Source organism: Phocoena phocoena, chromosome X (genome assembly GCF_963924675.1).
Source record: "Phocoena phocoena chromosome X, mPhoPho1.1, whole genome shotgun sequence".
NCBI lineage: Eukaryota > Metazoa > Chordata > Mammalia > Artiodactyla > Phocoenidae > Phocoena > Phocoena phocoena.
In genome coordinates, this window is record NC_089240.1 from 20,355,751 (window position 1) to 20,383,142 (window position 27,392).

The 27,392-nt window shown below is 38.9% G+C and overlaps 1 protein-coding gene across 2 annotated transcripts; it reads left to right on the top strand.

Annotated features, from left to right (window-relative positions):
- Positions 1 to 1,700: 1,700 nt before the first annotated feature.
- On the top strand, positions 1,701 to 26,360 carry ZFX (zinc finger protein X-linked). Of its 2 annotated transcripts, XM_065901089.1 has the most exons (7): positions 1,701 to 1,761; positions 4,466 to 5,035; positions 22,523 to 22,672; positions 22,893 to 23,036; positions 23,501 to 23,653; positions 24,193 to 24,333; positions 25,177 to 26,360. In XM_065901089.1, exons 1-7 carry the CDS (start codon positions 1,701 to 1,703, stop codon positions 26,358 to 26,360), a joined length of 2,403 nt encoding a protein of 800 aa, XP_065757161.1. The 2 variants fall into 2 exon arrangements, with proteins under 2 accessions (XP_065757161.1, XP_065757162.1); XM_065901090.1 differs by lacking the exon at positions 23,501 to 23,653.
- Positions 26,361 to 27,392: the final 1,032 nt, after the last annotated feature.

Consider the following 27,392-nt stretch of genomic DNA (forward strand, 5'->3'; position numbering starts at 1 on the left):
GATTAGAAAGTGAGAAAGTAGAGATAAGGAAACCAGTGAGGGAGGAGGTTTATGTAATATTTGCCACATGAGTAAGCTCTAATCCCTGATGTGTGCTCTTTGAAGCAATGATTAGTACTAAGTAGTATATTATTTGATTGGGTTTTTTTGTTGTAAGTTTTTGGCTTAAGTAGAAAAGGAATCAGTAAGGTCATTGGGGTGGCTTGCAAAAACTCAAGGTAGACTGTAGCTGGACCTCAGAAAGGTCTAGAACCAGGAGCTAAAAAGCTATTACTGGTAAGCCTCCCTTCCCTGCTCCCTCTCCTCTATTTCTCAGAGCATTCACTGGATTCTTTTTTTATTATTATTATTATTTATTATTATTTCTTTTTGCGGTATGCGGGCCTCTCACTGTTGTGGCCTCTCCCGTTGCGGAGCACAGGCTCCGGACGCGCAGGCTCAGCGGCCATGGCTCACGGGCCCAGCCGCTCCGTGGCATGTGGGATCTTCCCGGACCGGGGCATGAACCCGTGTCCCCTGCAACGGCAGGCGGACTCTCAACCACTGCGCCACCAGGGAAGCCCTCTTTTTATTATTTACTTGTAAACTTTATCTCACTAGTCTAAGCTGAAGTTGGAAAATGGCCTTCCTCACCTCATATGTTCCAGCCGCCAGGAGAGGAGAGGGGAGAGACAGAGACAGAAAGATAGACTGAGTGACCTTTGCTCATGGTTTCGATTCTCGGGGATAGGACTTTGATTTTATTGTGCTCAAAGATGAACTTATTTTTACCGTTTTATAGTTAGTGCCAATCAACTATGGCCAGGAGAGTATAAATACACTGCAGGAATTTGCTTCTCTAGATTGGGGGATTAGTTTTTTGTATTTTCTTTTTGTGTGTGGCTTATTTATTTATTAAAAAAATTTTTTTTTTTTTTTGGCTGCACCGGGGCTTCGTTGCTGTGTACGGGCTTTCTCTGGTTGTGGCGAGTGGGGGCTACTCTTCGTTGCTGTGCGTGGACTTCTCATTGTGGTGGCTTCTCTTGTTGCGGAGCACGGGCTCTAGGTGCATGGGATTCAGTAGTTGTGGCATGCGGCCCCAGTAGTTGTGGCACACGGGCTCTAGAGCGTAGGCTCAGTAGTTGTGGCACACGGGCTTAGTTGCTACATTAAATTCAGAGAAGTAATATGAAAATTGTGCAGGAATTTCCTCCCGATAAGCTACAGAGTATAAATTGAACCTTAATAAAGCCGGTTACCCTTGTGGGAGTGAGGAGTATACAGAGTGAGAGGAGACCAGAGTGCTGGGGTGCTGGAAATGTTCTCTGGCTTGATCTGGGTAGAGTAGTGATTACACAGATTTATGCATGTGTCAGAATGCATCAAGACGTTTGCAGTGTGTATGTATGTATGTATGTATGTATGATGTATGTAAGCAGTATCTCAAAAAGTCGAGGCAAAGCTGACTTATTTGATTTATCCACCTTTCCTTGTCATATAGATGCCCATGTATCATTATGTTTTTGGCAATTTAATTTTAACTTTTCCCTTTTATTTCAGATAGACACATTTTTGATAGATGTTCATCTGTCACATAATTTTTGGTGTTTCAGAAATGTAAATAGTATGATGACATTTTTTAATACATATATTAAGAAAAGTAATACTTGGTTTACTTTTTCGCCTAATTTAGGAGCTGTGACTGATGAGAATTAAAGGCCATGGATGAAGATGGACTTGAATTACAACCACAAGAGCCAAACTCATATTTTGATGCAGCAGGTATAACTACTGGGGTTGTTCCACTTCCCACCTACCAGATTTGGAGTTGGTTGTCAAGTGGAAAAATTGCTAGACGCTGTCATTGATATTTACACTTAGGTATCTTGTTATCCTATCAAGCTTAGAGATGTTAAAGTGAGTATATTATTATTCCCCTCCTTAAAATTTGGCTCCCTCATAACCAACACTCATATTCTTGTCAGTAACAGCAACATTATCAAAACCTTAGTGTTTACTTCAGTCCTGTTAAAGTTCTCCCTTCGAAAATATTCCTTGCTTACATCTCTTCATTCTACTTTCTTCCACATAGACCATTACCCGGCAGGTAAAGTATAAACCTAAGGCCCTCCATGTTCTGACCTCATCCTACTTTTAAAATTCTCTCTCTCGCAAGTTAGCAAAAGGAGTCTTACCTCACTTCCCAAACTGTACAAGGAGAATTAAATTTATGAAGTTCTAAAAATGGGAAAAAAGTATTCACAATTTTGGATTACTCATGGTTCCAGTTATATAACATAGTGAAGTGATTATGCTAGGTTTTGTAATATAAAATGGTTTTGTATCACACTAATTAGCTACCCTTATAAATAAAACGTTAATGAGTTTTCCATTGGACTTGAAATGACTGTATTGCATACTAAAGAAATAGCAATTAACTTTATCAGGAAATTAAATATTAGCGATTTTTAATTTTAATTCTTCTTTAATCTCTAAGTCTATTGGGGGTTTGTGTATTTTTCTTAACAATTTGGGATAGTCTTTTGACTCACATTTGGTAATTTCAGCTTGATAATGATAAATGCAAAGTTTTGATTCTTTCTTCTTTAGAACATGAAGTATAATTAATGTGCTTGAAAGAGAGACTAAGCTCTTTGGAGAAAAAAGCACACCACTTACTAGCTTAATGTTGCCACAAGCAAGCCTGGATCATGGGCTAAGGGGTAGATTGAAGGGCTGTTGCATTTTAGCCCTGATTGTTAACACTTATGGTGTTTGTTTATCTTTGAGCAAGTCACTTAATCTGCCAGGGCCTCCATTTTCATGTGTCCTAATAATAATGAAACCTTTCATTACAGTTTTTCAGAACACTTCCCATATATTCCCATTTGATCATCACAGCAGTCCTGTGAGGTATGCATGGCAGATACTACTGTCCTCATTTCACTGATGAGGAAACCGAAACTCAGAGGTTAAATGACTTGCCCAAGGTCACAAAACTAATAAGTGTCCAAATCCTAAATACTTTCATCTTCATGTCTGCAAAATGGAGATTACAGTGATCTATTGCTTGATGTTAATATTGAGAATATTGAAAACAGTATAAAGCATTTTGTAGAAGTTCTGTGGGAATTAAAGCAAGCACTCTCTATTATTTCTAGGTGTAAATAAAATGGATATTAACTGGCTTTAAGATTTCTTACATTTTTAAAGGTTCTTTGGCCCTTGTTGATTATTTGTGTTTGTTTAAAAAAAAAAAAGCCATGTGTCTCTCTGAGGGCCTGGCCATTGACACAGAGTCATTGAGTTAGGCAGCTGCTTGGACTCAGCCTGGTCTGAGTCACATCCAGAAGCACTAATCGACTGAATAGCTTTTTAGGTAAGACTTTTATAAAATATTGTTTGCTTTTCTCTGGATCAGGAGCCAAGGCACCAGATTTGTTTTATTTTATCTTACATTATGTTTTTGGCAAGGATATCTGATTTCGATTCTCATTTGTGGCATTTATTCAGAGTAGTATTTACTGAGCACCATAACCTGTGCAAACTGTGTGATCTTGGTGAAGTCATTTAATCTCACTGGGCTTCAATTGATTCAACCCTCTACCTTCACTTGTTAACTGCAGAGTGGACTAGAGTAGGGTTTCTTATGTTCTGAGGAAGTGCCAGGGAGATTGGCATATGGGGGGATGGGAGGAAGCTGAATGGAGGCGGACTACCCTGGTGAGGTTGGGGCAGGCCCCACTCCAGCTAACCTCACCTTCCATTGCTCCAGAGCAACTGCACTTTTATTCATTTTATCTGTCTACAGAGGCTCCTTAACCAGTTGTCTTTCTCTTTAACTGTGGCCTTCTAGCCCTCTTTTTATTTATGGCCCGATTCTTTTTATATTCTAGATTCGGAGGATAGTTTCTGAATTTCCATAATCATAAATGGAGGATATTGGTGGGATATTGTTCTAGAACAAAGGAGGAGAAAGGGGAAATGAAGGGAAGTAAAAGAAAACATGGGAGAGATGGACAGGAGAAAAAAATATGAGTTGAAAGAGAGATGGAGCAAGAAGGGAAAGAAGTGAAAAACATATAATGAAGGAAAATGGTATATTTGCCACCTGAAGTTGCTTTACTTATTAATTTTTATAATCATCCCTTAAGTACCTATGCATATGGGTTTAGTTTTAGTCAGCCTAGAATATTACTTTCATGAATATATTTTTGTGTGTGTGACTGCCACATTTACTTTGTTTTTCTTTTATTTCCTTACCTGTTAATTGATTTGGGATGAGTATAAAAGTTCTTGTATTAAGAATTTCTATTTCTGATATGATTCAAAAATAGATTATCTCTATTTCTTTAATCTATCTTAATGTTTGAGACAACTGAGGAGCTAGTTTGTTTTCCTGGTAGAAATTAAGTAACATTTATATTAATTGAGGTAGTCATGCATGTATACCTGAAATATGTGATTTTAATTTTTTTTTTTTAAGGAGCTGATGCTACACACATGGATGGTGATCAAATTGTTGTGGAAGTACAAGAAACTGTTTTTGTTTCAGATGTTGTGGATTCAGACATAACTGTGCATAACTTTGTTCCTGATGACCCAGACTCAGTTGTAATCCAAGATGTTATCGAGGACGTTGTTATAGAAGATGTTCAGTGTCCAGATATCATGGAAGAAGCAGATGTATCTGAAACGGTCATCATTCCTGAGCAAGTGCTGGACTCAGATGTAACCGAAGAAGTTTCTTTAGCACATTGCACAGTCCCAGATGATGTTTTAGCTTCTGATATTACTTCAGCCTCAATGTCTATGCCAGAACACGTCTTGACGAGTGAATCCATACATGTGTCTGATGTTGGACATGTTGAACACATTGTTCATGATAGTGTTGTAGAGGCAGAGATCGTCACTGATCCTCTGACAGCTGACGTAGTGTCAGAAGAAGTATTGGTAGCAGATTGTGCCTCTGAAGCAGTCATAGATGCCAATGGGATTCCTGTGGACCAGCAAGATGACGACAAAAGCAACTGTGAGGACTACCTTATGATTTCTTGTAAGTCTTGGGGTACAGTGGTTGTCAAAGGTGTTTTTGAAGGCTGTCTAACTTATATCAGGGGTGAAGTTTTCTTGACTTCTATAAAATTAAATCTCATGGACCTTCCTTCATTGTTGTTTCAGTTTGGAGCCTGTAAGATAACTCAAAATTAAGAAAAGTGGAATGGTACAGAGTAGAATCATTTCTCTGTAAGGACACAGTAGAAAGATGAGATTTCTTCAGTCTAGAGATCAGAGATTGAAAGGACTAGAACTGAACTTTGTGAAATCATGAAGGATGTGATTAGGCTGTTACCAGCCTTCATTAGAATTAGGAACCCTCTTGAAACTTAAAAGGAGTTCAACTTAGAGGAAAAATATATACCCAAACTACTTATATTCTTGTATATGGATGTACAGTACTACTTATGTAATACTATGTACTATGTAAAATGCTCTTTATGTAACAGATAGCATGGAAAAGAGCTCTGGCATAGTATTTAAACAAATATTCTAAAACATGATTTCAAGTATGATGGACTCATACTAGGTTATTGAAGAAAAGTAAGGTGTTTTGGAACACACCTCTAACATCTGGGAGAACAGCTATGTCTTCTTACAATTTATTTCTTGGTACCACTTTCAGAGATCCTGAGGATCCTAATCCTCAGTTAGATAGACCACAGTTCTGACCCAGTATGGAAATTCTGATTATGCCTCTAGGAACTAAACTTCAGACAAATAAAGACTCACAGACTATTTGCTTATATAAATGCACGAGACCATTTGCTTTGCTTAAATACCTGTTATAAAACAGGAATTTAATATAAAATACTGGAGTCCACCAGCATTTTAGGAAATACCTTTTTTTTTTTTTTTTTTTTTTTTTTTTTTTGCGGTACGCGGGCCTCTCACTGTTGTGGCCTCTCCCGTTGCGGAGCACAGGCTCCGGATACGCAGGCTCAGCGGCCATGGCTCACGGGCCTAGCCGCTCCGCGGCATGTGGGATCCTCCCAGACCGGGGCACGAACTCGTGTCCCCTGCATCAGCAGGCAGACCCTCAACCACTGCGCCACCAGGGCAGCCTAGGAAATACCTTTTAAAAGTTCTTAAGATTTTGGAAATCAGAGAGGTCTTTGTGTAAAGAGGAGGAAAATGCCTTCATTCAACACGTGTTTACTGTGCCCCTACTATGTGTCAGACATTTTTGTAGATAGTACAAATATGGATATGTGCTAAATAAAAATTACACAGGGTTTCCCCGGTGGCGCAGTGGTTGAGAGTCCGCCTGCTGATGCAGGGGACACGGGTTTGTGCCCCAGTCCGGAAAGGTCCCACATGCCGCGGAGCGGCTGGGCCCGTGAGCCATGGCCGCTGAGCCTGCGCGTCCGGAGCCTGTGCTCCGCAGTGGGAGAGGCCACAACAGTGACAGGCCCGCGTAACGCAAAAAAAAAAAAAAAATTACACAAACCATTGTCCTTGGAGAGCTTACAGTCTACAGTGGGAGAGAAAGATAGGTTACACTGTGATGCAGAGGTGTGACTAAATTGCTGTGGAGACAGAATGGAGTTGCTGACCTTTGAACTCAAGGATGAGTTCCTAGTTTTGCAGGATGAAGAAGGACATGGATAGGAGGGAGCCATTCTAGGCAAATGGTATATAGTATGTCAAAAAGGTCTTGGCTTCTGTTGGGAATAATGGGAACTTTAGGATGTACTCATATCTTTGTGCACTTTCTGTTTATTTACTTAAAATAAATTTCTAGAAATAATATTGCTGGATCAGAGGGTATACATATTTATAAGTCTGGTTATATTTGCCTCGGTATTTTGCCTAATATAATTCCTTCCACCAAGTTTATGAGAATGTCCCTTTCCCTACACTCTGACCAGCGTAGGGTATTGTTTTCCATTTTAATTTTTGCCACTCTGACAAGGAAAAATGTAATATCCTGTTTCAAGTTTGAATTTATTTTAGGAAGGTAATCCTGGTAGTAGAAGTTGGAATGGTTCCTACATGAGAGAAGTTGGAATGGTTCCTACATGAGATAAAGAAGATCCTAAGTACCTTCATAGTAATGGAAGTAGAGCAGGGGAGCTGGATTTAAGAGAGATTAGGAAGTAAAATGAATGCGATTTGGTGATAGATAGAATAGGGGTAAGGATTTGAGGGAGAAAGAATTCAAGGAGGACACTAAGGTTTCTGCCGTGGGAGATTGGGTGCCTGGTTATGCCATTACCTGGGAGGAGGAATAGATTTGGTGGAAAGAAAATGTTTCAGGACCTGTTAAAAGTTTAGGTTGCTTGCTGGGGACAATCTGGTGGATGTTTTCTGTAGGCAGTTGAAAATATGAATTTGGTGATTTTGAGAGAGTTTGTGAAGAAATTTGGGACAACGGAATATAGGTAGTACCCTATGTGGAAATGGGTGGTGGTCCCCAGAGAGTGCTTGTCAAGTAAGAGTGTCAAGTATGGATCCTTTGGGCATTTAAGAAGTAGGCAGAGAAGAGCCTATGAAAGTCAGGAGGTTTTAGGAAGAGGAAGAGGAGAAAAATCTTTAGAATGTTTTTAACACTGTCAAAGATAAGCAGAATTTCTAAGAGTGTTAGTTACTGAGGAGGGAGTGGGCTTTTTCGTTAGGCAGTTAGGAGGTCATTGATATCTTTTTTTTTTTGAATTATCCTTTTTGTTTTATTTTTGTGGGAAGGCAACTTTATTTTTTTTAATTTTTAAATATTTTATTATTATAACTATTGGGTGTAATATAGGCTCAAGGATGTATTGTACAACATGGGGAATATAGCCAGTATTTTGTAATAACTATAAATGGAAAGTAACCTTAAAAATTGTATAAAAAGTTATTGGTATCTTAATTAGAATAGTTTCAATAAAGCATGGGCCAGTGGAGAAGAGATAGAGGAGATAAGCTGTAATGGATTGAGAAGTTGGTAGAAGTGGTGGAGTAGGTGAAGCAGTTTGTATAAATTGCCATTTTGGTCAGTGAAGGGACAGAAGAAGCAAGAGTACAGCTTTTGATGGTTGGATGGATGGTGGAAGTGTGTTGAGCATATATGTAGGTTTACAGGTGCAGGACACAAACAGTTGAACAGAGACTGAAGATATAGGAAGGGCTAACAGTTCGAGCAGGTTCCAGAGCAGAGGAACGGAGTAGGGTCCAGGGCAGTGGTGGAAGGCTGGTAGGTGAGTCCTAGAGAAAAAGAGTCCCCTTCTCTGAGACAGGAAGGCAGTTAAGGATCAGGAAAATTGGAGAGCCTGGGCCTGGGACAGTAAGTTTAAAAGGAGTGTTTGAATGTTGGGAGCTGTTTTCTCTGTGTAGCAAATTCACCTGCTAATATAGAAGGACTTGCAGAGGTTGGGTGGGAGTTGAAGGGTAGTGGCAAAGGGTTGAAAAGCCTATGTCGTATGGGGATGGGCCAGGGCAGGAAGCTAAGAACTTATAGATTGCTGAACGAACTGCAGGGGCCAGCTGAGATTGGGAGACCTAAGTTTGTATGTAAGATGCACTATTTAAATGAAAATGCTATTTTTCAATGTAACTACCGGATTTTCTATCCCACGACTAGGCAACCCAGGGGCAAGGCTGGAGAAAGGAAGGAATTGGGTTCATTGTGCTTTATGAGGGGAGGAGGATCTGGTGAAATACTTGAGAAAGCACTCTCTGTTCTTGACTTCTCTTTCCCTTTTCTGTCCTTTCTGTCTTAAACTTGTTAGCTAAGGAGTAAAGTTCACGGCATTAGTTCGACCTTCAGCTGCACGCTGTCTTTTACCTTTATTACTCTTTTAGGAAGTCAACCCCCCAAGAAAGTCATCCAAAAAACCAGACGTTTCGTTAGTAATGGTTGACATAGTGTAGTAGATTCTTGTATTAGAGCTCAGACTTACAAAATTTTTATTAAAAATTTTATTTATAGTCATCTTTTTTTTCAGGCCCTGGGTTTGTGCTAATTGGTATAGATTTTAATGTTTCTGAAAAAGTAAATACAGATAGACACAAACTGCTCTTGTACTGTATTTTAGTATATTTTATATATGTACGTAAAATACGTATTTTAGGGCTTCCCTGGTGGCGCAGTGGTTGAGAGTCCGCCTGCCGATGCAGTGGACACGGGTTCCTGCCCCGGTCTGGGAAGATCCCACATGCCACGGAGCGGCTGGGCCCGTGAGCCATGGCCGCTGAGCCTGCGCGTCCGGAGCCTGTGCTCCACAACGGGAGAGGCCACAACAGTGAGAGGCCCACATACCGCAAAAAAAAAAAAAAAAAAAAAAAAGATGATAAATTAGCAAGTAGTAGTCTCATGGGTAGTGTACATTGGCACAAACATTCTTTGTCACAGTATAGCTGCCTTTGAGGTCAGGATGACCTCTTCATCTAGTCTTTGCTCTCTAGATGTTGTGATTGCTTCTAAATTGATTGTATGTTTCTTGAGGACAGGAACTGTCTGTTGCATCTTAGCTACTTATGTATATTCGCCATCAAATCCTTTGGCATATTAGATGTGAAATGTTTGTTGAATAAATGAATGCTATAGCTGAAAGTCTGTGGACATCACGCCTCATCCAAGGTATTAATGACACATTTCTTCCCTACCAGTAGCTGTGGCTGTTATTTGGTTCTGGTCGGGCTAGATATGGTGGCACTGCTTTATGGTACTTAGGAGTTTTCTGGCTCTCTGAAAGGTGGAGTGTTTGAATCATCCACTTGTTACTCAAATTGTTTCTTAGTTCTGCATGAATCTGAGACAGCTGCCAGGCATCCCTAATTTCTTTGCAGTGGTCTTCACCCTCCTACAGTTTCACTCTGCAGCTGCATAGTCAAGATGCTATTTTGTGAAACATCAGTTTGTACAATAGGGAAAGTTGGAGAAGATCTGGTGATGATGAGTCAGGCACTGCCTTATAACAGCTGCAGGAAACAAAATCAAAATATTCTTTGGGTGCCTCTGATATTAATATGATCAAGGAAATGTCACTCTAGGTCTTGTTGACATCTCTCATGTCTTTTAATTAGGACAGTTAGGTAGGAGATGAATGGAAGTTAGGTGTTCCTTTCTAATCCTAGATTCAATTTAAGTTTTGAAATAAACTTTTTTTTTGGTAATAGCTTTTCATACACATACCATACTGTTCACCCGTTTAAAGTGTGCAATTCAGTGGCTTTTGGTGTATTCATAAACTTGTGCAATCTTCCTCACGATCAATTTTAGAAATTTTTTCATCTCCCCAAGGAGAAACCTCATATCCTTTAACTATCACTCATATTATCCCTCTCTATCCTCTCCAACTCTAAGCAAGCCCTAATCTACTTTCTGTATTTGCCCACTCTGGACATTTCATATCAGTGATATCCTATAATATGTGGTCCTTTGTGTCTGGCTTCTTTCACCTAGCATAATGTTTTCAGCATTCGTCTATGTTGTAGCATGTATCAGTACTTCATTCCTTTTTATTACTGAATAATATTCCATTGTATGGGTATACATTTTAGTCTTTTCATCAGTTAATAAACTTTTGGGTTGTTTCCACTTCTTGGCTGTTAGGACTTCAATCAACATTTGTGTACAAGTTAGGACTTCAATCAACATTTGTGTACAAGTTTTTGTTGGATATATGTTTTCATCTCTTCTGAGTATATATGTGGGAGTGGAATTGCTGGGTCATATGGTAATTCTATGTTTAACCTTTTGAGGAACTGCCAGACTGTTTTCTAAAGCAGCTGCACCATTTTACATTCCCACTAGCAGTGAATGAAGATTCCATTTTCTCCACATCCTCTCCAGTACTTGTTAATACTTTTTGGTGATAGCCATCCTAGTGGATATGAAGTGTGGTATCCTCTTGTGGTTTTGATATACATTTCCCTGATGGTTAATGATGTTGAGTGTCTTTTCACGTGCTTATTGGCCGTTTGTATGTATTCTTCGGAGAAATGTCTGTTCAGATCTTTTGCCCTTTTTTTAAAAAAAATATATTTATTTATTTGGCTTTGTTGGGTCTTCATTGCTGTGCGCGGGCTTTCTCTAGTTGCGGTGAGCGAGGGCTACTCTTCGTTGCGGTGTGCGGGCTTCTCCTGCGGTGGCTTCTCTTGTTGCAGAGCACAGGCTCCAGGCATGCAGGCTCAGTAGTTGTGGTGCACAGGCTTAGTTGCTCCACGGCATGTGGGATCTTCCCCGACCAGGGCTCGAACCCGTGTCCCCTGCATTGGCAGGTGGATTCTTAACCACTGTGCCACCAGGGACGCCCATTTTGCTCATTTTTAAATTGGGTTGTCTTTTTTTACTGAGTTGAAAGAATTTTTGATATATTCTAGATGCAAATCCCTTATATGTGATTTGCAAATCTTTTCTCCTGTTCTGTTGGTTGTCTTCTCTTTGATAGCGTCCTTTGATGTACAAGTTTTAAGTTTTGATGAAATCCAGTTTATCTAAACAGGCATACCTTGGAGATATTGCGGGTTTGATTCCAAACCACTATAGTAAAGCAAATATTGTACTAAAGTGAGTCACATGAATTTTTTTGGTTTCCCAGTTATGTTAACACTATAGTGTAGTTTGTTACATGTGCTTTAGGTCTTAAAAAAATGTACGTATCTTCATTAAAAATATTTTATTGCTAAAAAACGCTGATCAGCGGCCATGGCTCACGGGCCTAGCCGCTCCGCGGCATGTGGGATCTTCCCGGACCGGGGCATGAACCCGTGTCCCCTGCGTCGGCAGGCAGACTCTCAACCGCTGTGCCACCAGGGAAGCCCGAATTTGCTGTACTCTTAATTCTATTCCATTGATCTATATGTCTGTCCTTATACTGTTTTCATGTTATCAGAAATGTGTAGTGAATTTGTAAAATTTACTACCCTGAATATTAAAGTCTGAATTTTAAAGGCCAGGCAAAAATCCATAAGTGAGTTTTTAAAGGTTTAGCAAAATTAACAAGTTATGGCAACATAGTGTGTACTTATGGAAAACCAGCATACTTGGGTATGTGTGCTTACTGTTGATAGTAACACCAAAGAAAACAACTAATATGCCTCTGGAGTATGGGGCTTCTCCTGCCAAAGCCCGATCACTTGGCAGAGAGTCTCTGTTCTAATGTAAACCTTTATGGTGCTTCATTTCTAATACACATTTTAATAAAATATGTGCTTTCAGTTATTTTAAGCAGTTTTAAAGAAGACAAACATTAACAAAAATTATAGCAAATAATTTAATCTTGGAACCTTTAAACTAGTTGGGTTAAGTGAGAGTTTATCAACATTTTTAACATGTTTATTGTAAACTTGGAAATTTTACTTGGTGCAGACCATAACTTTAATAAAACTTTTTGATGACAGTGAGTGTGGGGTAATAACATAGCTGTGTTCTCTCCATTTAGTTGTTTTTATATTCTAAGGTCAAAGACCTTTTCACTAAGATAAGCTTGTATTCAAAACACCATGTTCTGCAGTATGCAACTGCTTTTATAAAAGCTGAATGTTGATATATCATTAGATTGGTTAGTTCTTAACTAATGCTTATTGAACTGTTTTGGTGTAGTAGCATATATATATATATATATATATATATATATATATATAAAAAATTTAAGTCCATTTGAATTAATATTTCAAGAAAGAGTTCAGGTACTAACGTGTGCAAAATGCTGTCAGACTCATCAGACCCATCTTCTAATGGCCCTTGAGTCAGTGGGCATTTCTATCAGAAGAGATAATTAAGTTTGTTTGGTGAGGTTTGTTTTTAATAAAGTTCTCTTTTTGGGCAGAAATGTTTAGGATTGTGTTTATGGTTTGATTGTTATCAAGTCAATATGGACAGTTCTTAAAAAATTTTAAAACTTAAGCTTTTTTATCCCAAGAATTATTTAGCTGGAGATTTGTAACAAGTTGGTAACAATAAAAATAGGTAATAGTAAACCTTCAATAAATAATATCTTTGTGCCAGAACTTACTATATAATTTGTTAATTATAGCAACCTTATAACGTTGGTGTTACCACTGTTTTACAGATTGGGGAACTGAGGCTCTATTTAAGTAACTTGTCCAAAGTTACACATCCAGCTAGCATTAGGGTGAACATTTGAAATCAAGTGTGTTTTATTCCAAAATGTCTAGTCCCCACTCTCATATTACCCTTCTTCATGTGTGTGTGTGTACAAAGTTAATACTACAGAGCAGTAGAGTTTGGGATAAATAGTGCTTATTGGTAGACAGAAGAGGCAAATAGAGTTCCAGTGATTTACTAAAATTTGCAGTATTACTGCATACCCAATTTCAAGGACGTTAGGAAATAATTTAGAGGGGGCGTAAACATTTTCTTATTTAACCCATCATAGCAGAATCTACTCAGGCAGCCTCCAAACCCTTTTCCATTGTTTTTCTACCTCAGAAATGTTATTTTTTTCAAATTTATGTTTACATGAGAAAAAGGAATTGTGTATAAACTATTATTTTTATACTCTTGCCCATGTTTACTTTTTCTTGTATCTTTAGTCACAAACATTTATTGATAAGCCATGATAAGCTAGGAACTGTGCTAGCCGTTAGAGATAAACAGTGAAAGTCTCTGACTTTAAAAGTTCACAGTCCTGGAGAGAAGACAAACAGAAGCAGATAATTACAGTTTAGTGTGAAAAGATATATAACTGGATGTACAAAGCATTTTGGAAGCACTAACGGAAAAGATGTTGGGAAATTTTGGGTACACTTGGGTGAGCTAAATGCTATGAAAGTGTTATAAGCCAAAGTTCTGTGGAAGCTTGGTTGAAGACATAACTGAATTTATTTCATCTCTACTCCTGTGCATTTCCTTCCCTCTTACATTGTTTTGAAGCAAATTCTGCACGTCATTTCATTCATAAGTATTTCAGTATAGAGTTCTGAAAGATAACGATTTAAAAAAAAATAAACAGTAATACCATTATCACATCTTTAAAAAATAATGTGGGGTGAACTTAATTTGAAGAGGGAATGAAATGTTCAGTGGGCAGCCGAGGAGGGAGGAATGGCAGAGAGGAGAGCATGTTTATTTGGAGGGAGCTGGGAAAGATCTGTGAGTGTTCAGAGACTTCTTCTTTGGGGTGCAAATAATGTCTCTGATGAGGTGAATGGAGAAAATGATGAGAAGTGAGTGGCAAAATAGGGAAAGGCACAGTCATAAGGGCTCTTGAATATACTAAGAAGCCTGCTCTGCCTTTTTGATGTGGGGAGTTGTTAGAGGGTTGTAAGCAGATTAATAGTAACATGATTAGATTTACAGTTCAGAAAAGTAACCTTAACGGCGCTGTCGAGAGCAGACAAGGTAAGAGTAAAATCAGAAACCAAAAAAGGCACACTATGGGAGGAGGTTGTAGTAGTCCAGCTGAGGAACAGATGATGATGGTTTGAAATAAGGTTCTATCAGTAGAGTTTGACGGAAACTGCTTCATGACATACTTAGAAAGTAGGATTTGGATTAAATTTAGGGTTGAGGAAGAGGGAGGGTTTGAAGCTCCCTCTCAGGCTTCTGGCTTGTACAGCTGGGCAGATGGTAAAACCATCACTAGAAACGGAGCACATTAGACAAGCTGAGGGTCTGTATACATGGTTGCTGCCTGCCGCTGTCTACTGTACAGCTACAGTGTCAGCAGCACCCCGCGGATGCAGTGTGTGGTGGCCCTGGCCTTCTAGTTTAGGTATTTTGACCAGTTGATCTGATGTTAGCTCCTAATTAAGCACAACTTTTGTCATAGTGTAGACATCCAATAAAAAGTTGTTTGGGGAATGAATGATAAATAAATCCAAATCTCTATATGTTTAATGCATAAACTCTGAGGATTAGTACAATCTAATGACTTGTTTATTGATTCTAGGGGCTATTAGTACAGGAGACATGGTTAAATATTTGTTTATTCCTTTGTTCTGTGGGCTGATTGCTGCATGTGTATGTGTCTTACCATTTTTTTAATATATGCGCTCTATCAGTTTTCGTCCTTAAACCATTTGATAAACCACAATAAAATTGTAGAATTTAAAAAATACATATCCACATGGGAATATTTCTGAAATGTGAGAGAAGTCTTATTTATTGAACTAAGACTATTTTAGAGAAGATGTCTAGCTTGTTCTGGTAAAATTAAAAAAGGTTTGTGTTAATCCATCTAAAATTATTGTCTTTACTGTAGGCATTCTGAAATTTATTTAGAAATCAACACTAAAATTAGTGAATTAAGCTCTCAACTTAACGTCCAATCAGGATGTCAGATTTATACTAAGAATAAAGTGCTCAAATAAGGTAAAGATGTTGTAGTCCTTCCCTCTCCCCACAACAAGATTGTGTTAAAAAGTCTACATCTTGCAAGTCTTAGAAGCAGTTGGAGCTTCACATTGGCCTTGTGATTCATGTTTACTGTTTATCTGCTTGAGGCCTAGATAAAAATTGTCTGATAGCTTTTGCCCTTGGAACAGATCTCTGATTACTTGGTGGGATAATGGAGTTGGTCAGTGGAGAGAGAGGAGGAGAGAGGAAAGAGGGAGAGAGAGAACATGGCTGTCCTTTCATAGGGATCCTAGAGAAGCAACATGGTGTATGGAAATAGCACCTGTAGCTTAGAGTCAGCCAGCCTTCAACTTGGATGCCATTCCTGCTTCTCAGCAAGTTACTGACTTCACTTTGGCCTTAGTTTCCTTATTTGTGCAAAGGCAGTAATACTACCTGACCTACAGAGTGGTTGTGAGAATTACAGGTCATGTGCACCAGGCATCCAGCACAAAGCATGCCTATCAGTAACTACTGGCCATTGGTGTTATCCACACAGAGTATCTCTGTTGGTGGCATCCACTGGGCTAGCAAGACTAACTCTGGACTGGCTTCATTCAAGACCTTCCTGTTGTCCCATCAGGGGATTTTGGGGTAAAGGCAGGCAGAGGGTGGGATTGTAATAGTCATTCCTTTTCCCCCGGAATTGGTTAAGAAGTCAGTTCTTGCTTAACTAGTTCTTAATTAACTAGGGGTCTTAGACCACTTCAGTGCAATTTGGCAAATATTTTTCATTAATTATATCTCTGACACCATGCTGGAGATCACTGTAACTTAGGATAGGCACTTGAATGTCTCTGTTGCATTAATTCCCTGTCTACAGAATGAGACTAATTTCATTAAGCCTTTGAACCCCTCTAGGAAAGTTTCAAGAATTAAAGGAGATCAGATTATAACCAGTTCTTTCAAATCTTTTATAGGCTATATAATAAAATTAAGATGAAATTTTAACCTCAGAAGGAGGGTTCTTGAGGAGGAAGGTAAGAGTGGGAGGTCTAGGGCTTCCCTGGTGGCGCAGTGGTTGAGAGTCCGCCTGTCGATGCAGGGGACACGGGTTCGTGCCCCGGTCCGGGAGGATCCCACAAGCCGCGGAGCAGCTGGGCCCGTGAGCCATGGCCCCTGAGCCTGTGCGTCCAGAGCCTGTGCTCCGCAACGGGAGAGGCCACAACAGTGAGAGGCCTGCGTACAGCAAAAAAGATCACTTTTAGATCTCCCACTCTTTTTTTTGTTTTTTTTTTGTTTTTTTGGTGGTACGCGGGCCTCTCACTGTTGTGGCCTCTGGACGCACAGGCTCAGCGGCCATGGCTCACGGGCCCAGCTGCTCTGCAGCATGTGGGATCTTCCTGGACCGGGGCACGAACCAGTGTGCCCTGCATTGGCAGGTGGACTCTCAACCACTGCACCACCAGGGAAGCCCGAATACCAAGTTTTTATTCCATAGTTTTTCTTTTGATTGGATTTTGGTTTAGAGGTTAAAAAAAAATTGAAGTGATTAGGTAGTAAGATGACTGTTGGACTCATCAGAGTAAGTTAGAATAGGCTCTTGGTTCAGAGAACCAAATTCTCTCTTCAGCAGCAATACTGTGGTACGGTTTTATGAAAAGGCTTGGTTTCCCACCTAGACATCAATCCTAACATTTATAACCTGGCACTCTTGTTAAACCTTTAGAAAAGATATGTGTATTCAGGCTGTCCCTTGAAGTAACTTATTTAGGAAGTAAAATCATCTTTATTTTTCTTTCAAATTAAGAAAATAGTCTGTTTCAAGATCTGTCAGGTAGCTTCCGGTTCTGAAAGGCTGGGGTTTACTGACTGATCCATGTCCTCCTTGTGGGTACTGGTCATATAAAGACTTCAAGCTTAATTAGACTTTGTCATTGAGACTGATTATGCCCTTATAGCACGGGTTTTCTTTCTTAATTGTTTGTGCCTTCCAAGAAATACACTATCAAGTTTGACTTCTCAAGTTTGTTTTCTTTGAGTTCTCCTTTTTCCAGTGACTCCCCTCTTGAAGCTTTCTGTCTTTCTGATCCATTCTGCATTAGTTGCATTTTAGGCTTACTATAATGCAGACAGTTTTCTAAAATTTTCCTTTTATCATTTCCTGAGACTAGTCCACTGTTTTCTGGATCCCTGTGCCATGTTCTTCCTTGATTTACTCCCTTATTTTACTGGGCCACATATTGAAATAACTTCCTAAGGAGTCTAGATTTGTATACTAAAAGTATTTTTTCTACCGTTTAAGTTGATTGATAACTTGGTTAGGTATGGAAGTCTGGGTTGAAGTGAATTTTCCCTGAGAATTTGTGATGGCATGTTTCACTGTCATCCAGCAATTGGTTTAGAAGCCTGATGCCATTTTGATTCTCATTGCTTTGTAGATGTTTCTTTTTCTTCTGGAAGTTTTAAAGATCATCTCTTTATCCCTGTTGGTCTGAAATATCATAGGGTTTTGTTTAGTTAGGTGTGGGTCTTTTTTCTTTTCTTTTTTAAATATTTATTTATTTGGCTGCTCCTGGTCTTAGTTGCAGCACATGGGATCTTCATTGCGGCATGTGGGATCTAGTTCCCAGACCAGGGATCAAACCCAGGCCCCCTGCATTGGGAGCACAGAGTCTTACTCACTGGACCACCAGGGAAGTCCTGTGGGTCTTTTGTCATGTGTTATCATGCATAGTGAGCCCTTTGAAGATTCATGTTCTTCAGCTCTCTGAAATATTATTTTATTTAATATCAATATATTGCAAGATGAATTAAACATATAGTTTCTGAATTGCGCCAACCACACTTCAAGTGCTCAGTAGTCACATGTGGCTAGTGCAGACATATGGAACATTTCCATCATCGCAGAAAGTTCTCTTGGTTAGCACTGACCTGAAGGCTCAGTGAAATTGCAAACATGATCTCTTAAAACTCAGAGAAGAGGGCTTCCCTGGTGGCGCAGTGGTTGAGAGTCCACCTGCCGATGCAGGGAATGCGGGTTCATGCCCTGGTCTGGGAAGATCCCACATGCCGCTGAGCGGCTGGGCCCGGGAGCTATGGCCACTGAGCCTGCGCGTCTGGAGCCCGTGCTCCGCAACGGGAGAGGCCACAACAGTGAGAGGCCCGTGTACCGCAAAAAAAAAAAAAAAAAAAAAACCAGAGAAGAGATACAAAGGTTCAAAAAATGTATTACAAGACAATAGAGGCAGAAAACAAACGGACAGAATTCAGAAAGAAATTGAAAAGTAAAAATATGATCAAGATAAAAGCTACCACAGAAACAACTATAAGCATAAATATGCCTCAGTATATATAACCGGGGGCAGAGGGACACCTGGCTTTAGAAAATCACAAAAATGAAATGGTTAAAAAAAGATATAAATGATTATGGAGAAGATGGATAGATATGGGAGACAGGTAAAGGAGAAAAATGCACATAAGTGAAATTCCAGAAGGGAATAACTGATGAATTAGAAAAGTATTTATAATGGAAGAAATTTTTCTGAAATAAAGATTGGACTCTTCAAGGAACTTTCCTGAAATAAAGATTGAATATTTCTTTCAAGAAGTTGACAGAATGATAAAACCACTAAGTCATAATCACAGTGATGTTTAGTGAACTTTGGGGATAAAGTATTATAGGGACATCCACACAGAAATACTCAGTGCTAGAAGACAGTGGAACAATCTCTACAAAGTTCTGAGAAAATGTAACTTAAGATTACGGTACGCCTGTATTTTGCTATAGTTTTGCTATTGCTAATGAGATCGTTGATAAGCCAAATTTTCTTCAGCTTTCAAGTTTAAAATACCAGATGAGATGTAAAGATGATTATTACATAAGGCTTGAGGAAACTGTGATGCCAATTTTCTTTTTTTAAATAGAAAAAACTGGGAAGAAAATTTACTACCTAATGATGCAATATCTGGTTAGTGAGACTATTGGTGATTTTTTCAATACTAAATTTTATACAGTGAACATATATTTCTTCAAAAATCAAAAGATGAAAATAGAGGTCTGAGTTCTAAAGACAGGTACCTCTTCACTCTCTCTCCCACCCCTCACTTATTTACTGACTGGTCAAATCACGTATCATCTCAGAGCTTTCCTTTCTTTATCTGGAAAAGGTAAGAATCAAATGAAATAAAAGTACATAGAAATGCTAAGGAAATTGAAAAGTACATAGAAATGCTAAGGAAATTGCAAAATGCTATGCAAATGGTAGTTATTATTAGAGGTGGCCTTAATTTCCAGAAATTATGCTCTTCTATTTTGGAGAGGCCTTATTCTGAAGCTTTAGTTCTTCATTACAGCATTAGAAAAAGGCACTTATGCAGAAATCATACGTATGATGACTCAGTTTTATCAAAGCCTTCTATGTCTGTTTTTAGAAATTCATTTTTAATGGTAACTTTAAAATCACAGTGAAATGTTTAGTACTTAACAGGACCACCAAAATGTTGTGTTTTTTTTAAAAAAATCACTTCTGTAATATTTCATATTCAGAATAATTTCATAGGTTGAGTTAGTGGGACACATTCTCAAGGTGAAAATCTGAAGGTGAATTCTACTTTTGTCTAATAATAGAATAGCTTTGCTAGGCTTTGGTAAGTCTGTATATTTCAGATGTGTTTCCCACACATGTTTGAAAGCGAACAAATGTCTTACTCTAAGTTACAGGTAAATGCATGACATTTTGCAAGCTCCACAATGATTGGATTTTGGTCATCAGAGGTTTTATCTTATAAGTACCAACAAACTCAACATATGCAATAACAGCTAGCCTGACTTTGTTCTTTGTAAACACAAGGACATTTGATTTTCCAGTACATGTTAGAATCAGTTTTGACAAACCTTGCCAAAAGAGGCCAAGCTTCATCAACAATATCAAACTATTCAGAGATGAGTTCTCTGAAGACGTACAGTTTTATTCAGGACTCTCCTGCTAGTTTGGTGAGATCTTCAGCCTTCTAATGCCATCTCAGTTTGAAGTTCCAAAGCCACCTTTAAGAAAATAACAGTGGCCTTGTCAGCTGGGTATGTCATAGAAATATTTAGCTTTGAAAAAGGGTAAGTACACATCAGGCCAGAAATAAGGACATAATGTCGATTCTTTCCCTGTACAAGTCATTTTTATAAAGCATAGTCAAGATACTTGAATTTAGGTAGTTATATTCAGTTCAGGGAACCTCTCTTAGTTCTTAAAAACCACAGATAATTTAACCAGCTGGTGTCTTTGAACCTTCATATCGGTAAGCTTGTCCTGGATCAGCTCATTTTCTCTAGCTTCTCAAGCTCTTAACCTATCTGCCATTCTCTTACTGGTGACCAAGGCCCTTACCTCCTGTTTCATATCCACAGTTGAAGCCACCAGCCATGAATTCTTTCAACTTTGTGCATTACAAGTCTTCCTTTCCCTTCTCCAAACACAACATAAGCTTCATTCTCATCTATGTTTAACTTCTCAGGTCTCAGAAGGATAGCGTATTTCTCCTCCTATTTAAGGAAAATTCCTTCATCTTTATGCCTTGTTTCATCTTCTCCCTGTTCTTCTGAGAACTTGATCCCAAAATTTCACCAGGTTCTCTGGCTTCAGCCTCTCACTTTTTATTGTATTTTCTCTCACAGACTGAGCATGCTCGAGTATTTTTAATCAATTAAACAGAAGAGTCCTTGATCCTGCAATGCATTCTAGTTTCTACCCTTTGTTCTCCATTTTTAAATTGGACTTTTTGAAGAAATTCACACCTTCCATTGAATCCTCAACCCCTCTAATCTGACCTTATATAGCCTTCACTACACTGCTCTTCAGCAGGAACACCAGTGACTTCCAGGTTACTGTTGTCAGTGCAGACATTCCCCTTTGACTTGGGTGCATGCTGCATTATTGCCATGGGCCTTACTAGGATTTTTGGAACTTCTAACTCCCTAGCTTCCTTTATGACCTTCCACCAACCTGTCCAGCTTTCCCTTCTCAGGTTCCTTTGTGAACTCTTCTTGTCCCTCCCTTAAACCATGACATTCCCTAGGATATCCTCAGCCCACTCTTTCCTCACACTGCAGGTTCTCATTGTGATCTCAAGGCTTAGTTAACATGGAACCGATGGCTCCCAAACCTGTGGGTCAGCCTTCAGCTTTCAGATTTGAGTATCGAGCAGCTGACTTCACATCTCAGTCATTCCTTGAACCATTGATTCATCAGTATTCTGAGTGTCTGCTATCACCAGACTCTGTCTTAAAAGACTGAATAATTAAAATACAGATTCTGCTCTATCAGTGGGAAAGACGGAGGCAACACACCCCTAGTGACAACACAGTGAATCGTATACTCTGCGAGAAACAAGCAAAAAGTTCTGTGATCACGGAGGGATAGGGACAGGTACTGGCTCTTAGAGCTTTTAGGGAGGTTACCCTTGGACCTTAAGTTAATTAATTAAACATGCAGAAGAGAGATACTTTCTCTAATTTCCTTCCATTTCTTCCCCCAGTCATTCAGTCACCCATATCAGAAACCCCATGGTTATCCTTGGCTCCTTTTGTCATGTTCAGTTTTCAGTTGGGCACCAGGTTCTGCGATTTCAGTCCTAAGATACGACTCAAGTGTAGCCCTCTTCCCCATCCATACTACCTCTGTCCTAATTTTTGAGGCCTTGTCACCTGTTACCTGCATTATTGCAGTAGACTCAAAACTGATATCTCTGCTTTATGTTTTGATCCCTTTGAATCCACCTTTCTCAAGGCCAGCATGGTGTAGCAGAAATGGTGATCTGACCTTGTCACTGCCTAAGAGTCTCCCACCACCTACAGCAGAAGTCCTCAAACTGCTGATCAGAATCCCTGGGGCAGGGTTCCTTTAAATCTGTCTATCAGGCCCCACCCCTGCTAATTCTGATTCTGTAGAACTGCTTGGCGAGGGCCTGTGTTTTAAAGTTCCCTGAGAGATTGTGACACCTGACAAGACTGAAAAACCTCCTGCCTACCAGGGTCAAGCATGAGCCCCTCTGCCTGGTTGTACAAAGTCCTCTGTGACCCGGCTTTAGTTTAGCAGTCAGCCACATTTCTCACCATGTGCTGCGTGTGTACTTGTTTAGGTAAAATCATCCAATTTTATGTGAATCAAATTAGAGATTATATTTGTAAAAAGGGCTTTTGAAAATGGTAACTTTTATTTAAATATCTGCTATTATTATTTGTCATGTATTTTCCTGCCTTTTTAGTGGATGATGCTGGCAAAATAGAACACGATGGTTCCTCTGGGATGACCATGGATGCAGAGTCGGAAATCGATCCTTGTAAAGTGGATGGCACTTGCCCTGAAGTCATCAAGGTGTACATTTTTAAAGCTGACCCTGGAGAGGATGACTTAGGTAAGAGGAAACCTTCAGCATAGTATACCTCCTGATCAAACACTTCAACCTAATTATTTTTTGGTGGTTTAGACTGAGAATATTTGTAATCTTTTCTGAAGATAACATTTTAAGCAAGGGTTCCAATATAGCAGTAGAAAAGTATGTAAAATGTAGTAAGTGAAACAGGTGGAAATGAAGTCTTCACATAAATTCTTGGAGCCTTCATCTTGTCTGATAGGTGGCACTGTAGACATTGTGGAGAGTGAGCCTGAGAATGATCATGGAGTTGAACTACTTGATCAAAATAGCAGTATTCGTGTGCCAAGGGAAAAGATGGTTTATATGACTGTCAACGACTCTCAGCAAGAAGATGAAGATTTAAGTAAGTAGGTGGCCTTTTTGTGGGAGAGAATTTTATGTTCCTGTAGCTCTATTTTTTTTTCTTTTTTAAAAAAATATGGCCAGTATCGGAAGGAAACAAGTAGGATTATTGTAGAGATTATTATTCTGCTGTATTTCAAGGGAAACATCAATGACTTATTATGTGTGCTTAGAATGTTGCTTTAAAAACAAATTAAGGAACTATGTTCAGTATCCTATAATAAACCATAATGGCAAAGAATATGGAAAATAAGATTATTTAAAAGCACATTATGGGAAAAGCCAAGAAATGTAAGATTCATTCAATAAATATTTATTGAGTGCTTACTACGTGAAAGCTATGTTCTAGGTATATAACATGTGAACCTTCTTTCTACTTGTCTATTTACTGAATTCAAGTGAAAATATCTTTTCCTGTGATCTCTGTAAACCTGGTCACACAAGTTTCTATAATTTTCCACTCAGATGTTGCAGAAATTGCAGACGAAGTTTATATGGAAGTGATTGTAGGAGAGGAGGATGCTGCTGCCGCAGCGGCAGCCGCTGCTGCACATGAACAGCAAATCGATGACAATGAAATCAAGACTTTCATGCCGATAGCGTGGGCGGCAGCTTACGGTAAGTCGCGTTGCAGCTCTTGGGATTGAGTTGGTTCTTGAACATGAATTCATGATTGAAAACGGTTTCTGTGGTCTTAGGTTTCAGAAATCTGAAATACCAGTACCCTGTAAGGGTTATTTGATTTGCATAAGAGTAGAGGAAGATTATAAAGTCTACTTTTTGTCTTTATTTTTAACAGGAATTTCCTTCATGTGTATATTACGTAGAAGGAAGTACTGCAAGAAGTACACAGGCTTTCAAGCTGAAACTTTTCATCTTGATTATATGTGGCCCATGACTTTACAATTTTGGGAGACAACAAGGGAGTCCATGGCCATGGGGCAAAATGCTGACATGTGTTTTTTAGATTTGGAAGCTAGGCATTTCCTATGGTCTTTCTATAATAAATGTGGTCATAAAACCCATTACCTAGAATGGGGAATTTCTGTCATTCATGAGTATCATGGCTAACTTTTCGTTGTTATAGTTATAAAGAGTCCCTAATTCTTTATAATTTATAATACTGTATAATTTTGTTTTTTAATGCGCATTGTTAGGTAATAATTCTGATGGAATTGAAAACCGGAATGGCACTGCAAGTGCCCTCTTGCACATAGATGAGTCTGCTGGGCTTGGCAGACTGGCTAAACAAAAACCAAAGAAAAGGAGAAGACCTGATTCCAGGCAGTACCAAACAGGTGAGGGCACATGAGTTCCACAGCGCAGCGTGCTTTGCGAGCTCTCAGATGAAACTCTAGTATGTATCCCCAAAGGTGTTGTGATGACATTTTAGCTGCTAGACCACATAGAGCTTTTGTGTATTGAATGTGAAAATATAATTTTAAGAATTCAGTGATATTCATGAATGATTTCCTTGGATTAAAAAAAGAGAAAAGGGGGAGTGGGTAAAACATGGATGAAAAAATTCAAAACTCGGGTGATTTTTATGTGGATATGAGAAGAAATCCCTCAAATATGTTGGAAGCATTAACTTTTTTAAAAAACCGAACATATTTAAAGAATCTGATTATGTCAGCATAAAGCAGGAATACTTGACAGAGCAGCAAGGCAAGTACTTCAGTTCTTGTGACATATTCTTGTCTATTCTTGTATGCTGATTTGCATATTAAAATTCTGTAGACATATTTAAATTGACATAAGTTATATTGTTAGAATAACCAAAGCAGAAACTGTGATTATGAAACTTTGTTTTTATCAATAATTTCCCACCAATTTCTCAGTTGATACAGCTGCAGTCACTAGTTGGTAGAAGTTACATATATATTCATTTATTTTTTTTTAAACTGGAGGGAGTGAGGTTGGTACAGTCATACTGAATGGAGTTTCCAGACCAGGTTCTCTTTTTGATGAGGCTGCTGTATCTCTTATGTTGAAAAATTGTAAAAGGAATGATGCTAAGTAGCAAATAGCCTAACACAGGAGTACTTGCCCAATAATGTTCAGAACACGCTTTAAATTCTTGAAGAAACCAAAACACAACTTGGTTTGATCGCTCATGCTCCTTTCTTTTCCTTCCTTAGCAATAATTATTGGCCCTGATGGACATCCCTTGACTGTCTATCCTTGCATGATTTGTGGGAAAAAGTTTAAGTCGAGAGGTTTTTTGAAAAGGCACATGAAAAACCATCCTGAACACCTTACCAAGAAGAAGTACCGCTGTACTGACTGTGATTACACTACCAACAAGAAGATAAGTTTACACAACCACCTGGAGAGCCACAAGCTGACCAGCAAGGCAGAGAAGGCCATCGAATGCGACGAATGTGGGAAGCATTTCTCTCACGCTGGGGCTTTGTTTACTCACAAAATGGTGCATAAGGAAAAAGGAGCCAACAAAATGCACAAGTGTAAATTCTGTGAATATGAGACAGCTGAACAAGGGTTGTTGAATCGTCACCTTTTGGCGGTCCACAGCAAGAACTTTCCTCATATATGTGTGGAGTGCGGTAAAGGTTTTCGTCACCCATCAGAGCTCAAAAAGCACATGCGAATCCATACTGGGGAGAAGCCGTACCAATGCCAGTACTGCGAATATAGGTCTGCAGACTCTTCTAACTTGAAAACGCATGTAAAAACTAAGCATAGTAAAGAGATGCCATTCAAGTGTGACATTTGTCTTCTGACTTTCTCAGATACCAAAGAGGTGCAGCAACATGCTCTTATCCACCAAGAAAGCAAAACACACCAGTGTTTGCATTGCGACCACAAGAGTTCGAACTCAAGCGATTTGAAACGACACATAATTTCAGTTCACACAAAGGACTACCCCCATAAGTGTGATATGTGTGATAAAGGCTTTCACAGGCCTTCAGAACTGAAGAAACATGTGGCTGCCCACAAGGGTAAAAAAATGCACCAGTGTAGACATTGTGACTTTAAGATTGCAGATCCATTCGTTCTAAGTCGCCATATTCTCTCAGTTCACACAAAAGATCTTCCGTTTAGGTGTAAGAGATGTAGAAAGGGATTCAGGCAACAGAATGAGCTTAAAAAGCATATGAAGACACACAGTGGTAGAAAAGTATATCAGTGTGAGTACTGTGAGTATAGCACTACAGATGCCTCAGGCTTTAAACGGCACGTTATCTCCATTCATACGAAAGACTATCCCCACCGTTGTGAGTACTGCAAGAAAGGGTTCCGAAGACCTTCAGAAAAGAACCAGCACATAATGCGACATCATAAAGAAGTTGGCCTGCCCTAACAATACTTCTACAGACTTTTGTAGAGATGTTGGCCTCAAAGCAGAAAGTTCATTTTAAAGCCACAGTCTCGTTCACATACAATACTGTATATTGATTTATGCTGTGTACAAATAGAATTATTGCTTCTAGTTGACTTTTTTTTTTTTTTACCATTTGTTCAATAGTGTGTTCTGAATTCTATTCAGTTTGTTTAATAAATGGGGAAAAGCAGCATCAAGCAAGTTGCAGCAACAAGCAAGTTGCAGCAGCAAGCAAGTTGCAGCGACAAGCTTTTACTAAAGTAATCCCTGATTCTATACTGAGTTTTTCTATCTTAGAAGTTTTATATTTATTTAAATATTTACCTTGCTTACCTTGATGGTACTCTTCTAAGACCATTTAACTTAAGGTAATTTTAGATTGGTAACTCTGAAAGTACTCATGTTGACTTATTTTTTTTTCCCATAAATTTCTCACAAGAAAATTGTCAGAGACATCTACTAATATAAATGGGAGATTTTATGGTCAGGTCTAATTATCCTAACGTGGGAGTCGTTTACTCATCTTGTTTTAATATTTTCAGACCACATGACAATGAAAGTTTCCATTTGAGGTTTTGTGTCCCTGGCATCGCTGAGTAAAGAGCAGTGGCTGGGTTTGTGTTTACTTTTCGTTTTGTTCAGACAGAATATACTTTTGGGGGTGCTTTCTTTGGAGTATTTACATCTTTTGTCAGCATAGCAAACTTTTAGAAAACTTTATTGAAAAATTTTGCTTGATCCTGTTGTATTTTGTCTTTGCTGCTTTGTGTTGGAATGGTTGTGTGCTACAGATGAGACTTACTGAGGACTGCATTTGGAATCTCCTAGAGGTAATTCGTGGCTTGTAGGATCTTTTGCAACTTTATATATGTAAATGTACCCTGACTTACGTATATGCACATATATATAACATGTATCTGTGTGTATTGCTTATTTTACATATTTATACACACAACCCCAAGTGGTAGTTGTTGAAAATCTATAATGAAAAGTATTAAATTTACAATAACA